The 16,739-nt window shown below is 36.7% G+C and overlaps 1 protein-coding gene across 1 annotated transcript in view; it reads right to left on the bottom strand.

The window, feature by feature from the left end:
• Window positions 1-6,254: 6,254 nt before the first annotated feature.
• The window catches only part of LOC113037726 (connector enhancer of kinase suppressor of ras 3-like), a 42,591-nt gene continuing 32,106 nt past the window's right edge, over window positions 6,255-16,739 (bottom strand). Inside the window, exons 14-24 of the mRNA XM_026195071.1 lie at window positions 16,499-16,603; window positions 16,258-16,332; window positions 15,196-15,232; window positions 14,803-14,972; window positions 13,660-13,733; window positions 12,084-12,155; window positions 11,218-11,279; window positions 10,982-11,076; window positions 10,420-10,576; window positions 10,109-10,290; window positions 6,255-7,215 (exon numbers count right to left, since the gene is read on the bottom strand). Coding sequence (XP_026050856.1) covers window positions 6,967-7,215; window positions 10,109-10,290; window positions 10,420-10,576; window positions 10,982-11,076; window positions 11,218-11,279; window positions 12,084-12,155; window positions 13,660-13,733; window positions 14,803-14,972; window positions 15,196-15,232; window positions 16,258-16,332; window positions 16,499-16,603 — 1,278 coding nt within the window. The 3' untranslated portion in view covers window positions 6,255-6,966. The remainder of the gene's footprint in view (window positions 7,216-10,108; window positions 10,291-10,419; window positions 10,577-10,981; window positions 11,077-11,217; window positions 11,280-12,083; window positions 12,156-13,659; window positions 13,734-14,802; window positions 14,973-15,195; window positions 15,233-16,257; window positions 16,333-16,498; window positions 16,604-16,739) is intronic.

Here is a 16,739-nt window from a genome sequence, read left to right as displayed (position 1 = left end):
TCTTTTTAACCCATTTTTTACTTGACATAGCTTTGATAGTTGCTAATTTCCACTGCTCTTGGTATATTGTGAATGTGATGGTCATTATAAAAATCACACAGCTGGAGTTTTTATTGACCCTGAAGAGGCATTGATCATGGTATATTGATATCTAAATTACAGACATATGGAATTAGAGGTGTAGTATTAAATTGGATTATTGGTTACTTAGAAAATAGACAACAATATGTAGAGTATATAGGCCATAAATCTAAGTTGGAAACAAAACAGTGTGGAGTCCCTCAAGGCTCTGTGCTGGGGCCTAAATTATTTACTTTATCTATTAATTACCTCTGTGATGAATCAAATATTTTACGTTTTGTTCTTTTTGCAGACAATACTAATATCGGGAAAGAATTTACAAATATTAATGAAAACTATTGAACAAGAATTGGTCCTTCTTCAGAAATGGTTTAATAAAACTAAACTGTCGTTAAACTTAAGTAAAACAAAATGTATGTTGTTTACAAAAATCAAAAATGTCCTGATAATGTTCGTTTGAATTTAAATGGAATAACTATTGAGAGAGTGTCAGAATTTAGGTTTTTAGGAGTACTCATTGATGAAAAATTTTAATGGAAGTCACACATAGCTTATGTAAGTAATACAATTTGTAAAAAAAACATTGCCGTTTTGAGCAAAGTAAAGTTTATGTTAAATTATAAAGCAATGAGAATCCTATATTGTTTCCTTTATTTTGCCATGTAATGTTTGGAGGTATGGGGAAATTGTTATTTCACTTATTTAATGCCCTTATTTATTTTGCAAAAAAAGGGTTATAAGCATAATTAATGGAGTTGCTCCATTAGAACATACTACAGGACTGTTTCTGAGGTCAGGACTACTCAAATTGAAGGATTTGGTTTCTTTACAAACTTTATTAGTTGTTCATAAAGCAAAACATTGCCTGTTACCGCATGCACAAGCAGAAGAAATAATGATTTCAAACAACCTTTTGCTGGAAATACCTTCAAACAAATGTGTGTTTCAGTTTCTGGTGTGAAAAGATGGAATTTTCTAGAAAATGATCTAAAATGTTGTTCAAATATTCTTAAATTTAAATATAAATATAAACAGAAGATCTTTAACTTGTATAAAGATGAATGTGAAAATTGTTAAAACTATGACAACAATGATGGTCTCGTCGTTGTTAGAGTTGTCATTATTGCATCATTGTTGTTTTTGTTTGTTTAGTGTTGTTGTAGCAGAATTAATAATTATGTCGGTGAGACCATCTAATTTGTAACTTTAACGTTTATAAGATTTTTTTTTCTTCATCCTGTTCTTCTTGTCAAGAAATGTATTTTTGTTTTATTTGTTGGATTGTTGTTGTGGCATTTCGTGTTGCATTACCATGAAAAGAGAATAAATAAATGAAATTAAATGAAAATTATGGAAATGATCTGGAAGCATCTCTGTTTAATTTGCACATTTGTCTGTAATGTATATCAACAGTAGAACTTTCCACTCAAATCTGTGCTCTCGGCTAATTGCCATGTTTAGTAAATCTGAGCCTTTATCTGTTAACTGTTATACGACACACAGAATAAGACAAAGGTGAGAAACTGACATCAAATTTTCATATTACATTATCCTCGCACTGAAAAAAAACAAAAACATTCAGAGCAACAAGCGTAGTCAGATTCCTCTTTGGAATGAGTTCTTTTTAAAGAATCTGTCAAAAAGACTCATGTAGGCCTATAACTAAGTTATTAATGCACGACTGAATGTGTTGAAACACAGCTTCATGAGAAATTGGGAATATTGTAAGGATGCTATATGCAGTCTCACCCTTAACCATGGAACTCTTCCCATTTAATTACGGATCTTCAACAACAATTCCCTGGAAAATGAACAAACCCATTACAGGCTTTTATATTTTAGTTAGAATGAGCAACATGTTCTCTCATATGCTATTATGAGTCAAACCAGAAGAATGAGTGGTGAGTTTGCTGTGCTGTGGTTTACAGTGAGTCACAGCTCAAAACCACATTTCCTCTGAGGAATGCACAGGAACCTCAGCATCTCTCCAAAATGAAGCTTTCAACCTTCAGCAGCCCAGGAGCCAATTTCACATCCACAGAATGAAGGAGGAAGAACACATACAGTTGAACAGTGATGAAGCTCTGGTTTAATTTGTTGAACTGGGCTTGTTTTTTTAATGCTAGAATGTCTACTGGAACATGGACCTTCAAAATATTACAGAAGACAGTCACATGATCAGAATTAGATTTACTTTCTAATATTGCTATACAGTTATGTGGCGTAAAAAGAAGAGCTTTCCGATAACTTTAAAAGCTATATGCTGCATGGATAGCATTTGTTTTAACGGAGTGTCTTTTCACACTAAGTGCAAATTGCCAGCCTTGTTATCTTTGGCTGTTCACAGTAATTCCCCCCACTATTGTCTGGTTGAGCCAGACAAATAAAACAAACCTGTCTGGTAACAGGAGCAGTAAAGAATAGCGGATATAGTTTTAGTCGTGATGATCCCATTTTTGTCTAACAGGCTTTTTTTTAGGCCTATAACAGATGTGATGCCCTTGTGAGAATCACAGTGTATACTGTTTTATAATGAAATACAATACACTGAAGTGGCTTTGCCAAATTTTAAGTATTAATTCAATTAGAAATAGGACTTTGAAGTTACTGCATGATATTTTTGCTCAGTTGACTAAAATGTCCACGTTATAAAGCAAGAACAAAAATTAAAGGGAACATTCAAACAAACAAATAAATAAATACATTTTGAAATCCAGGTTTTATTGATGTGAAATCAATGTAAACCACTTAAAGTATGTCTTGAAGGATTGTAAACAGATTGGACAAGACAACGTTTTTGATATGTTAAAATCGATCTGTGCATTTTGTATGAATGCTACCTATTTGGTCCAATATTCAAAGAGTAATAATGCTGAGGGAAAAAAGAGAAAATCACTTACTGCCATTGAAACTGAAGACTTCAAGGTATCTTGGAGATGTGAAGTGTCCAAGTCACAATATCTAACTACTGGGGTGCCTCAGGGCTCAGTTCCTGGACCACTTCTCTTCTCTGTCTACATGGCATCACTAGGTTCTGTCATTTAGAAACATGGCTTTTTATATTACTGCTATGCTGATGACACTCAACTCTACCTCTCTTTCCATCCTGATGATCCGATGTTAGCTGCTCACATCTCAGCTTCTCTAACAGACATTTCTTGATGGTTGATGGGCGATCGTCTTCACCTCAACCTTGACAAGACAGAACTGTTTATGGTTTCAGCAAATCCATGACTTCATCACAATTTCAACATCCAGTTAGATGCATTAAAAATAACTCCTTCAAGGGCAGCCATGCAGGAACCTTGGAGTTATGATTAATGATCAGCTGACTTTCTCACACCACGTTGCTAAAACCAGGGGTCATGCAGATTTGCTTTATTCAACATCAAGTAGATCAGGCCCTTTCTTTCAGAACATGCTTCACAACTCCTTGTTCAAGCTTTTGTTCTGTCCAGGCTGGACTATTGCAATGCTCTGTTGACAGGTCTTAAAGTCAGTTCTATCATACCTCAAAAACTAATCCAGAACGCGGCTGCAAGAGTAATTTTTAATAAGCCGAAAAGAGCGCATGTAACACCTGTGTTCATAAATTTGGACTGGCTACTGATAGCTGCTCGCATAAAATTCAAGGCATTGATGTTTGCCTACAAAACCACCACTGGCTCTGTACCCCTTTACTAAATTCATTACTTCAGTCTAGAAGCTTGCAACTCTGAACTCTTGACTCAATCCGAGCAGCTGAATCTTTAGCCATCTTCAAGAAATGGCTAAAAACACATCTCCTCTATTTACATTTGATCCGCTAACATCTCAGTTCTATTTCTGTTTTATCTGCTTGTTTTCTTTTAATTTATTGTAAAAAAAAAATAAAAAAATTACCCTCTAACACTAGCATTCTGTACTCTTTTACTATTCTTTCTACTTGTTTTCTGTTATTTGTTATTTAAAAAAAAAAGACGACTAGACTAGACGTTAGACGACTTTTCACAACACATACATATCATTGCTCTTTTGTTGGTTTTGATTGCTTCCATTGTGCTAATTTGTAAGTCGCTTTGGATAAAAGCTTCTGCTAAATCACTAAATTTATTGTGTATTGTTTAAAATTGAAAGCACTGAAGAAGTTCAATAGCTGTAAAAAAAAATAAAAATAAATTGTTCAATAGTTTGATTTTTTATTCATCGTTGCTATTGAAACTGGTATCCAGAATGGTTTCATGATGCGTTCAAAAATGCAACTCAACGATGAATTTAATATTTATTCATATAAATATTCCACATTTATGTTTTATTACATATTAAGAAGGTCCTATTCTGCGGAGGCTATTGCAGAGGAACACACACACACACATTATAAACCTGTGGATAGCACATTGTCATTAAATTTCATTGAGCTAGCCACAATTGACAGCTCTGAAGAAATATGGCCTCACAGGACACATAAAAAGATGTAGTATTCCAATCTGCTTCCAATACAGACACTTTCTTCTGTTTACAGCAAGTGTCTTGCCTTCTTCCTGACCTCAGCTGTGTGTTAAACCGCTGTTGCGGAAATAGACAGTAACATTGTTATTTAGAGACCAGGAGGCATGATTTTACCCTCTCTGCACCTCACAAGAAACAATAACATGTTTTTTCAGTCTGTCTCTTTACACTGTGGCCTAAGGCCGGTTTGACTTAAGCAACTAGCATTGCATCCTATTCCACATACTTTCCATTCTAAATAGTATTACAAATTGAATTGAATAAATATGCTAATAGTGCTGTTTGTATAGAGAGCAAAGGTCAGGTTCTGGAAGTAAAAAGTAAAAATGCATTCAACGGTATATGCTTTTGGTCATCAGTCCACATTATTTCAACGTATCTATTTTTTTTTATCAAATTAAAACTTTTACGTATTGGCTCTTTTTTTTGTGTGTGTACAAACCTGAAAGTTAAGAAGAATAAAGAATTTCTTTGCTAAATGCTAACATTTATATATAACTGCAACATTTTGACCGGCTAGATAACAAAAGGGGTGTGTGCTACCCAAGACACAATTTAGCACAGTACTGGTGTATTATCATACTATGCACCCAAAAGAAAAGAAATGTCCACTAATAAGAAAATCGCATTTTATGAATGTGTACAGTATGTACTTTCCCCCATCAACCAGTCAAGTACATTGTTTCAGTGTATAATATTGTAGAAAAGTTTAGAAGTTGCATGCGTTTCCGACATCAAATTATGCATCTTACTCTATGGTGCCCCCTACAGGCCTTCAGCTGAAAGTGTGCAGAATCTTCTGTTGTCATGTAAATGAGTGTCAGTGAAGGATAACAGCACAGCAGTCGGATTAACTCTCTTTGTGCTGGGGTACAAAAGCTGGCAGCAGATGGCCGAGTGTGATCGGTGTGCTGGACTCTTATCAAAAAGTTTCTGTCTGAGTTTACATTCATAAACCGGTCCGTCACAGATGGCATGATAGAGGCTCTGTCTGGTGTCATGGTGCGAAAGACACGTTTGCATTTTCTGTTCATTTAAATCAAAGATGTTAAAGGGTTAATTCAGTCTTCACAGTTGTTCCAAACTAACAAGTCCTTCTTCAAATTATTTTTAACATCTTTATATGACGAACTGTTTTAATTTATGCTTTTAATCACATTTAAACATTGCCCAGTGCACTAACATGGATTTCAGGAAATATTCTGTTTATATTTATTTTAGCCTTACAGAAGGAAAAGGTCCTTTGTTCTTATATTAAAAACCTCGATCATTTATCTTATACTGTATGTTGCCATCTTCGTATTGAACTTCATCCCAGAAGGTTACACGCATTGTAAAAATGCCAGATTTCTGAAGTGTTTATTTAAAACTTACATTTCTGTATGTATTTATATATTCATTATGCTTTATTTTTATAGATCACTGTGGCATATTTGAATTATATCTTTGTTGTTCTTGTATGCACTTACTGTGTATTCTGCATAAAAAAAAAAAAGAGAGATTTGTTTTAGTGTATTAAGCATGTTTCTGAACAATGCCTTTAGTGGATATATGAAGTCAGAAGTGTCCTTGAATAATAACCACCGGTATTATCATATTCACAATGAGCATAAGTGGCTAAATGGACATACTGAGCACTTCGATATCTCAAATACATCCTAACAGATAAAACTTAAAGGAAAATATTAAATCATCATTTTTATTTCACACCTTCAGCATGAATTACTCCAAAAACATCAAGTACACATTTATACAATTAAATCAGACGTTTATACAAATAATGTACAACACCTGAGACATTCATTTTCAGTTGTAAAATGCTAAAATGTGTTCATCTAAAAGGGACCGTCTTGTTAAAACCGGTAAAGAAGACGCCACTCCTAAAAACATCAGACACAAACAGGTTTAGGAACCAAAGAGAGAACGGCGCTCAGATGTGTGTGTATAGTGAGTGTGAAATGGAGCGAGTGGTAACAAATACATGCACACGCACATCCAGGAGTGTGTTTGTTCTGTGCATAATCCACAATCTGGAGAAAAAAAAATAACATTTATAGATTGCATTAAAAACTAGACAATAGAGTGCAGTTATGAATCCAAGAGTGATTCATATTCCCTTTGAACTCACAGATTGAGTCAAGTTTACAGAACATCTACAGACATTTTCCTCTCCCACTTTTCTTTATCAAAACACGTGTCATTTATTCATTTGTTACAGTTACTCTGAACTACAAAAGGCAAAATGCAGTAACTACACGTTTCAGAAAAGAGTTATAACCGAGCTAGGCTCTTCTGTGTCCGGTTCAGAGGAATCACTGTTTGAAGTGTTTCAGCGAAGCTTCATTTGTGTCCTGGAAGCCCCGCTCCGTCTGTGTTCCTGTAATGGTCTTCTGGTCTTCACAGACTGGTCTCGGTGTACACAGCGATCGCAGCGGCCGGGCTGGAGAGCGACGGATGCTGAGGCACAGGCAGAGGCTGAGGCTGAACCAGAGCTTCCTGCGCTTGTGTCTCCACGGCTCTCTTGTGTTTCTCTCCGATCTCCTGCAGCAGGAGCACATTAGCATCTCGCCACTGTCTGTATTTACAAGCGCTCAGAGACGGCTCGCTCAAGACCTGCTCTATGGTCTGCAGATCGGCCTCCTTCGCCTGAAACAAGACGGACACAGGTTCAAATGATGGTTGCTTCTGAAGCTAGGAGTGTAACTTCCAGCTGTTCCAGTGAAGCTGCTGTGGTTGTTTGATTAATAGCGCCATCTAGTGTCTGTAGACTTCAAATACAATCAACAGAGGCTGTGATTTTACAATGCTCACCAGGGATGAATTTGATCAAAAGAGCACACAAAAAAAAAAAAAATTACTCCAGTGTTGCGTGGTCCTTCATTTTAATATACTGATTTGGTGCTGCTATTGGTGCTCAGTTATTAATAAGGGGTTCTTAACATTACCAATGTTTAAAATTGGGAAGTCTTGGCCTAATGGTTAGAGGGTCGGACTCCCAATTGAAGGTTGTGGGTTCTAGTCTCGGGCCGGACGGAATTGTGGGTGGGGGGAGTGCATGAACAGCTCTCTCTCCACCTTCAATACCACGACTTAGGTGCCCTTGAGCAAGGCATCGAACCCCCAACTGCTCCCCGGGCACTGCAGCATAAATGGCTGCCCACTGCTCCGGGTGTGTGCTCACAGTGTGTGTGTGTGTTCACTGCTCTGTGTGTGTGCATTTCGGATGGGTTAAATGCAGAGCACAAATTCTGAGTATGGGTCACCATACTTGGCTGAATGTCACTTCACTTCAATTGTTTTAGCTGCTTAAAGTTTTATGGAAACATTTAGAAAAAATTAATTTGAAGTTCAAAAGAGCAGCATTTATTTGAAGTAGAATCTTTTGTAACAGTGTATGTTTTACTGTTTTCAACATTGATAATATTTACAACATTACAATAGAAAAGTCATTTTAAATTGTAGTAATATTAGTGTTTTACTGTATTTTCATAAATTCATTCTTGGTGAGCATAAGATACTTAATTAAAAAATAATAATAATCTAGCAATGTTTTCAATGTTTTGATGTATGCACACTTTATGAGCCCAAAACTTAATGTTCATCACTAAAGATGTCTTTCTCTGAAAAAAAAAAAAAAAAAAAACCTATCCAAGATATACATTTCTATGTGCGGTTAATTCTCATATTGTATTTTCAAAAGGTTTTGGAATATTTGTCCTCTCGCCAAAATTTTCACTACCGAAACACACTCATAATAATTTAATTAGATTATATTGATCTATTAGGATTTTGCCATTTTATACATTTTTGTTAAAAATTTCACTGTACTGATTTCAAAGTTAAGGATTCATTAGTCTGATAAACACTGAACTAAAAACCATCTAAACATCTTAGACGATAATTTTATTTCTGACAAAACATCCCATGCTTCGGTAGCGACCACATCTCATTACAGAATTTAACTGCCATACTAAAACACTAAAACTTACTAAAATACAAAAAATTAAAATTGCATAACTATACTAAAAGCTTGTTTATTTTCCCCAAATATGAGGATTGTGTGTTCCCTTTTGTCACTACCGTAACACTGACATGTTTCGGTAGTGACAATGTTTTGGTTAACTAGCCCAGTTCTGAACAGTGAATACATATAAAAACTAAACGTTACAGAACAACTCCCAAAAAAGGGTGTTTAAGTGCAGAAAAACAGGTGTTAGGAAGTGACATCCCTTATGGTTACAGGTTTTTCTGACTTTTGAACACATTTCAACAAAATTTCATCAAATGATGAGATCTTGTTGCTATGAGAGAAGGAGACACGGGAATATTTCCTGATCATACATTTATAGGTTTAGTTTAAATCAAGTCTTGATCTATAGACTGAAAAACTTTACTTAAATTTTTAAAAGAATCCTAAAAGATACTTTTATAGATAAGAGATTAAAGTTATAGATCATATTCATGGATAAAAACGACACAAACTATTATGTCATGTTACATAACAGGTTTTGTAAAGCACTGACACTGGAAGAGCACCCAACTTAAGATCAAGGTTCAGAAATAAATGATTGCCTCATCCCAGAGTTTCTTTATATCGCTTCATAATATAGTCTGATGAGTCACAGTGCAGTGGTGAGATTGTGTCCAACCTGACGCTCGCTCGAACACAAACATCCCCCTCGCCTCCGAATTATAAATACCACCTGCCTCCACACAAACACTGAACATAGTGCAAAGCAGATCATTTGAGTGAGTCAGTGTAGTTCCCCTTAATATAACAGCACACACCACAGATATTATTCTACTTTAAAACACTAGAGAGGAAGTCAAATATCTGAAACAGACAAAACTGCACTAACAAGAAGACAAAACGGGTATTGAAATTAATACTATTCAGCAATAATGCTTTAAATATGATGATAAAAGACATTTAGAATGTTACAAAAGATTTAGATTTCAGATAAATGCTGTTCTTCTGAACATTCTGTTCATCAACATAATAATAATAATAATAATAATAATAATAATAATAATAATAATAAATGTTTTTCCGGGCAGTGAATCAGAATATTAGAATGCTTTCTGAAGGATCACGTGACTGGAGTAATGATGCTAAAGATTCAGCTTTGAAATCACAGGAATAAATTACATTTTAAAATATATTTCTAATAGACAACAGTTATTTTAAATAGTAAACACATTTCATAATTTTACTGTTTTTGCTGTACTTTGGGCAGAAGACACTTCTTAAAAAAAAAAACTAACTTTGGTTTAATAAAAAGGTAAACTACACAAACACCAGTTTCTACAAAATTTAGATATTCCAACAGTTCACATACAGTTAAACTATATTCAGAAAACAGCCCTGACAACTTTTTTCCCTTCATTATTTTTACTATATTTTAATTTATAAATACATATTTTAATAGATAAATACATCTGGTTGAGTGTTACTGTTAACTAAAATAGAATCTATAGACTTTCTGTCATTTACACGTTCCCTGTAGATTGATTAGCATTTAACCCTTTCAGGACTCACCTTTAAAGTGCTGTTTAAAGCTCGGATCAGGTGCAGTTTCTCATTGACGCTCTCGTTTTTGCAGCGTCTGATGAAGGAGGACCTGAAGTCTCGTTTGGTGGTGGGCTGCAGGGCTCCGGTGGGGGACAGACTCACCTGCTTCAGGTGAAGATACAGCATCTCCATCTCATCAGACGGGGGGCCTGCTCAAACAACAACACCAGAGGATTTTATAGAGACAAAAAACAATGTCTGGTATAATTCGGTATAATCCCTTTGAATTATATCCAGACTCCGTAAGGATAAAAGATCTGCCTCCAGCGTTCACTTACAGTGGTCTCCTTTGAACTCCTGTATTTTCTGGATGGGGTCTTCCTCAGAGCTGAGCTCCTGCCACGACTCACTGTCTGCACTCTGAGTCTCTGTGAGGTCACACACCGGGGGAACCAGACATGGAGAGGATGAGGAGCGGGGGGGCGGCAGACAGCCCTGAAACATTCACACACACAAGTACGTTTCAAAATACAACCTCAATCTACAGAATTGATTCAAATCTACAGAGATTTACAGAATCTCAAAGTAATTCAGTTAAAAAACACTTGTGAAATGACAAAGAAATACAATTACTGTATATAGAGTTAGTGTTTACTTATGCACTGATGCATTTGTCCCCTCAAACATTTACATGGTTGCATACATCTGTAGAAAAGTGTCAGACACATATCTGGCCACTGCATTTTGTTGTCGTACCTTTTTTCAAACCAAGCAGTCAAACTATTGTGCGACCTATTTCACCAGGCATTAATAGCACATATAAACCACAGTGAATAGAAGAGTTATACGCTGACTTTGAGCTCTTATGGTTATGGGTCTGGACCGAGTGTGGTTACTCACATGCAGAGAGCCAGGAGTCAGCTGATCCGTGTACTCCACACACATCTCAGCAGTGTCTGCTTCATCCTCATCATCACTCTCCTCACTGTAACACTCTGGATTCACACAACCAATAGCAGAAGCATGCAGCTATTACAGTATCAGGTGTGGCTTTGGTGAAACACATCAACACATCACTAAAACAGACACTCAGTATTAACCGGGTTTCTGTAACCGTTTGTGGTGGGAATCTTTACCTCCATCTGTGGAGTCTGTGGGCTCAGGTTCATTTGAAGCCTGGGAGAGTTTAGACAGCCATCTAGATTAAAAAGAAGATCAATTATAATGAATCTACTCATCAGATCTGTGGAATAATTGTAATGGATCGTGATGCATGTTCTCTGCCCACACGGTTTAATAGCAGCACACCCACAGCTTTCTCTCAAGTGTTTTGTTTCCGCTCACAGGTTTATTTTAGTACGTTACAAATAAACCTTTACAGGAATTGCTTACAAGAAAAAGATTTGGGGCTGTTGTTCCTAAACCATTTGACGCTTTGATTCCACGAAACAAAAAGGAGATATTTTGAAGAATCTCGAGGCTGCTCTTTTCCATACAAAAAAAAATATCTGGCGATATATAACAATTAAAATGCAAAATTTGGGCCCTGTAGCTAATTATTGCAAATTAATCTCTTTGTATTTATTTATTTTATTTTTTTAGACATTTAAATATGTTATGCATTTAAAGTTATTTTTTGTGTGAACTAGTCTATTAAAGAAAAATATTCATAAAATAGTTGCAATGCACATTTAACTTTTTGGACCCTTCCAGCAAAGCTTAGTAAAGCAATCCAAACTGTATATTTAGTACTATAGGTCTGCAAAGCCCTGTTTTCATCAAACATGCTCAACCTCGTGATGTGCTGCAGACAGCTTCGGTCCCAGCGAGGTGTTAAAGCAGCACGCCACACTGCAATGCAAACATGTCACATTGGGCCAAAAACCAGACCCACAAGTTTAGCATGTATGCGTTAAGTGCTACATGACTAAAAATGTGTCAGCAAGCGTTTTATCTCTGACCACATTTATAAACATAAGAAATTGTGTTTTTTCACACTCACTTGTTCATGTCTTTCATGCTCTCAGCTGCAAAGTAGAACGTCAGCATGTCAAGGTGGCTTGCTTTCATTGCACTGGAAAATAAGATAGAAATGCATGCAAATTAAATTAAATGGTCTTCCCCGAGACTGCATCTTTGTGGATGTGTGGTTACATTACATAGTGGAAGCATTACACAAAACTGAAAGCATGTCCGACACCAAGGTTTGTCTCCAGTCTTATCTGAGTTATCAAAGTAAAACACAGTTACTGTATGAAGGAAGTCTATGAAAAACACAGTAAGTCAGACCACATGCTTAGAGCAGGCAGTTTCCTGTGTTTTGAGCGCGCTTTAACAGGGGTATAGATGACACATTTCCAGTGTGAAAAGAAAAAAAAATCTGATTTACAGCCTGACAACTTGCACTAGATCTTCAAAATGCTTCAGTCTAAAACCAAATCCACAGCCATTTTTATTCTGAACGTCTGTTTTTGTGATTCAGCCCACTGCCAGTTCATCTGATAGTATTTTGACACAGCCATGGAAGGCAATAAATGAACAGAGGCATATTGCAATGAGGATAAATTAACTCTTTAACTTACAGTGTAAGGCTCATTGCCTTCCAATGTCAATTGTTCCTGATGCACATCCTCAATCTGGCAACCCACACAAGCATTGAAACAACTCTCTCCAGTATTTTAAATCTGGACAACAGTAACAATTTCAAGTGCTAGCTGTCAATATTAAACACTGCACTTTTAAGTATGTTCCTTTTATGGTGTTGATGGTGTTGCTGTGCAAGTAAAAAAAAAAAAAAGTCTTGGTAATCTTTAATCCAAATAAGGAAAATTTGATTCCACGCTGGAATGGCATTCCTTGCTATACGGCTCTAGGATGTTTCCAGGGTTTTTCTGTGCTGTTACTAGTGTAGTTTGACCGGTTGCCATTCAGTGTTTTAGTGCATTTCTATTTCTTTCTGTGTCTCTATGAATCTAGGTCAATTCTAGGTGGTTTCTGAGGCATGGTTTTGACAGACCACTGCGAGTGTGATCTGGGTGGATGGCCAGATGTTGTTATGATGTCCTGGGGTGTTGCAATGCCATTCTGCGTGAAACCCAATGAGTTTTTATGAATCTGTGTGGGTGTTGCATATGATTGCTGTATGTTTAGAGTAATAAACTACTACCAGACTACTAAACATGGACATTAAACACACTGCACTTCACTCTGGTAGTGTAGGGTTACTCTCTGCACATTGTTCACATCTCTGCACATCATTTGTGTAGTAGTTTAATATATCGTGTATATTTAATCTTTTGCATTTAATGTTCTTCTTATTTTTTTATGGTATGAGAGTATGCCAGACCTAGATTTCACTGCTTGCTGTATGTCATATAAATTGCACGTGACAAATAAAACCTAGAATCTTGTTACCAAGTATGAGCAACAGTTATAGCCTATATTTGCGTTTGGCATGCAGTTATTTCAGAAAAAAAAAAAAAACATGTGGCCACATGGGGCGAATTCTCATTTCTGGGTTCTTCTTTCTTTTACCACAAGCAGCCACAAATCTCTCTAAATAAGGAAGATGAACTTACAACTTCTTCTTGCATTCGGCAGCCTGTTCTATGGTGAAGTCTCTCATGTTGATGTATCCTTCGGCTTTCTCCGCCTGGAAAGAGAGAGAACAGAGAGAAAGACTACCCATTTAAGTTTGGGTTTTGAACAAACTCTGGTGGACTGGTTTTAGCGGTGTTCATTGCCATGATACAGAACTTACGGTACACAACTAACCAGGGATGTGAGACTCAAAAGCAACGTAGAAACCACTGGCACCAATGGTCTCTACAATCTACTTAAAGAGACAGTTCATCCAAAAAGTCAACATTTTGTCTTTTTCTCACCCTCAAGCGGTTCCAACCCAAGAAGAGTTTCTTTTTTTTTGCTGAACAAGATGTTTTGAAGAATGTTGGTAACCAAACAGCTGGTCCCCATTGCTTTCCTTAGTAATTCTTCCACGCCATGGAAATCAATGGGGACCATTAACTGTTCGGTAACCAAACATTCTTTAAAACATCTTCTTTCATGTTCCACAGAAGAAAGAAAGAAACTCATACAGGTTTGGATCAACTTGAGGGTGAGAAAATGACAGAACTTCATTTTTGGGTGCGCTGTCCCTTTAAGATGGCTATGCTTTCATGAAATGTAGCTGTGATTTGAAGAAGGGTTTTTTTCTGGATATGAGATCAGAAACTGAAAATGGACACAATAAAGTCCCTCCCTCGTCTCGCTTGCTCCAAATTAAGCACAGTAAGTAATAATAATTCAAATTTTGCTAATTATTTTATTTTATATAAATTATGTATTCCCATATGTATCTATATTTTTGAAACATGCTTAACGAACAATAAAAACTTTTTTTTTTATAATGCGCTTGCACTGACGCCCAGATATTTTTTCCGCAAAGTTTTGTGGGAGCAGCAATGTTTCTTATAGCCTTGTAAATGGGTTTCAACTTTTCATAATCTCCTAATTCTCATCAGGACAGTGAACTGCGAGTCAAACCTCTCAGGAGATTGGCTGCATACTCAGCATCAAACCCACAGTAGCGGGAGCAGAGACTCTGCTGTCGAAATATAGAGTTTGTTTGACTTGTTTTGTGCAACAGGCTTCTAGATAACAAGTGAACTCTCAAGACATAGTGAGGCCAAAATATTATCAGGGGAAAACGTATAACTCACCGTGTCCGACGTGTACCAGTAGAGCGAACATTTCTTGAGCACAAACCAAAACTTCTTCCACCTCCAGCCCAAGAGCCCTTTGCTCTCCTTTCTCTTGTACAACCAGCCCTGACAGTCGCCCTGGCCCAGGTCTTTCACCGAGACCTTTCTGCGGCTCATCACATCATCTCCTATCACAATTCAAACGAAGAAACATCAGTCCTCTCTGGCTTCTTAACGCAACAGTACTCTGAAACATCAATAGCAGAGATAATAGCATCACGTCTGCATGATTCAATCACAGGGTCAAGCTTTCACTAACACTAGTTCTTTATGCACTTGATCATTTAAGTCTTTCAGGGAGTATAAACCATCTATAATAGTCTGTTAAAAACATTTTAATTGTCAGCTTACCTTGTGACTTCCCAGCAACAAAGTCTTGAAGAGGGTACTGAAAGCGCAAGGGAGGAGAAAACAGAAATGCAGTAAATTACGCAGCGAACTCAGCCATCAGCGCCCACAGCTCAGAGAGACAGCGCTAATGACACAGCTGCCTCTAAAGAGAGCTTTCACTTCCCTGAAACTGTCACACACACACACACACACACACACACACACACATGCCAGTGAGACTGTTCAAGTACATGCACACACTTCTACTGATATCCTCCCTCGCACGGGTTTAAAACACTCACATATAAGGCTGCACAGGACTCCCCACACACTGACGACGGGTTTGAAGCTACACTAATTGGAGAGTTGACATGACGTGTGAAGTAAAAAAAAAACAACAACAACAAAAATGGCAAAGTGTGTAAGCAGCTGAAAAGAGACTGTCTAAATTCATACATATTCAAAAACACTTTAATTCTAATATTGTAGTTCTAAACAGAAGTCGAGATAACCCAAAATCTAAATAAAGTATATAATTAAAATAAATAAAAATATCCGCATTGTGAAGGCTTCTGAAAGAAGATGAGAACAGAATTTGTGTAGACAGGCAATTAAGACTCATCTCATAGAGATTGATCATCATTCTGTCGAGGATTATGTGAAAAACATCTGGACTGGTAACAGCTCAATGTCTAGTCAGTAGGAAGTGGCTTATGATTACGATGCAAAAAGTTGAGTTAAAAAAGTGATCATATCAGGTCTGAAAATGACTCCATTAAAATACAATGTTATGCAAGTCAGTAAAAGAACATGATGAGTGGCTGAACAACTATTTCTAGCATATCTTAACATTATTCACAGTTACTTTTACTCTTATGATTAAAACACTGAGATTTTTGGAGCTAACTTACTTGACTGAATCAGGTTTTTTTTTTTTTTTTTGACAGAAATGCTGTTTGTCCGTATGGTTAGAAAACACTTATGTCCACAGAAAGAAATAAAGAATAAATAAATGACATACTCGCACAAAAGTAGGTTTCTGACACGAGTCCAAACAACAAGAGGAATGAAGTGAACACTTACTGACTCAGTCCGACTCATTTGATTCACCTCTACTGACTTCAGATAGGAGAACAATATAAAGATGTCCTCGACCAGCTGAACAAAGAAAAACAAGTCAGGCTTTATATATTCTAACCAATAATAATAAAGACACAGACATTAATTCGAGTCTTTGTTTGAAGTATCTCTGACTGACGAACTGACTGTGATGCACTTTTTGACTCTTTCTTTATGTTATTATGTGTGTGTTTCCTTCCCTCACCTGTATCCAGCATGTGAACCCCTGCAGGTGTTTCAGTGCTCGGAAGACCCCCCACGCAGACATCACACACCGGGTTTGTGAAGCGCCTCTGACTCGCGCGAGCCTCTAATAACGCCTTTCATTTGCATAATTGATTTAATCACTCGCGTCACTTCATCACGTCTTTTGTGTTTAACTTCATGGCATTATAATAAGTCAATTTTCTTTCATTATATTCAAGTGTAATCTGATGGTTTGCGTG

The sequence above is a fragment of the Carassius auratus genome, chromosome 20, assembly GCF_003368295.1.
Source record: "Carassius auratus strain Wakin chromosome 20, ASM336829v1, whole genome shotgun sequence".
Lineage (NCBI taxonomy): Eukaryota > Metazoa > Chordata > Actinopteri > Cypriniformes > Cyprinidae > Carassius > Carassius auratus.
This window is presented reverse-complemented; position numbering and strand designations above follow the sequence as displayed.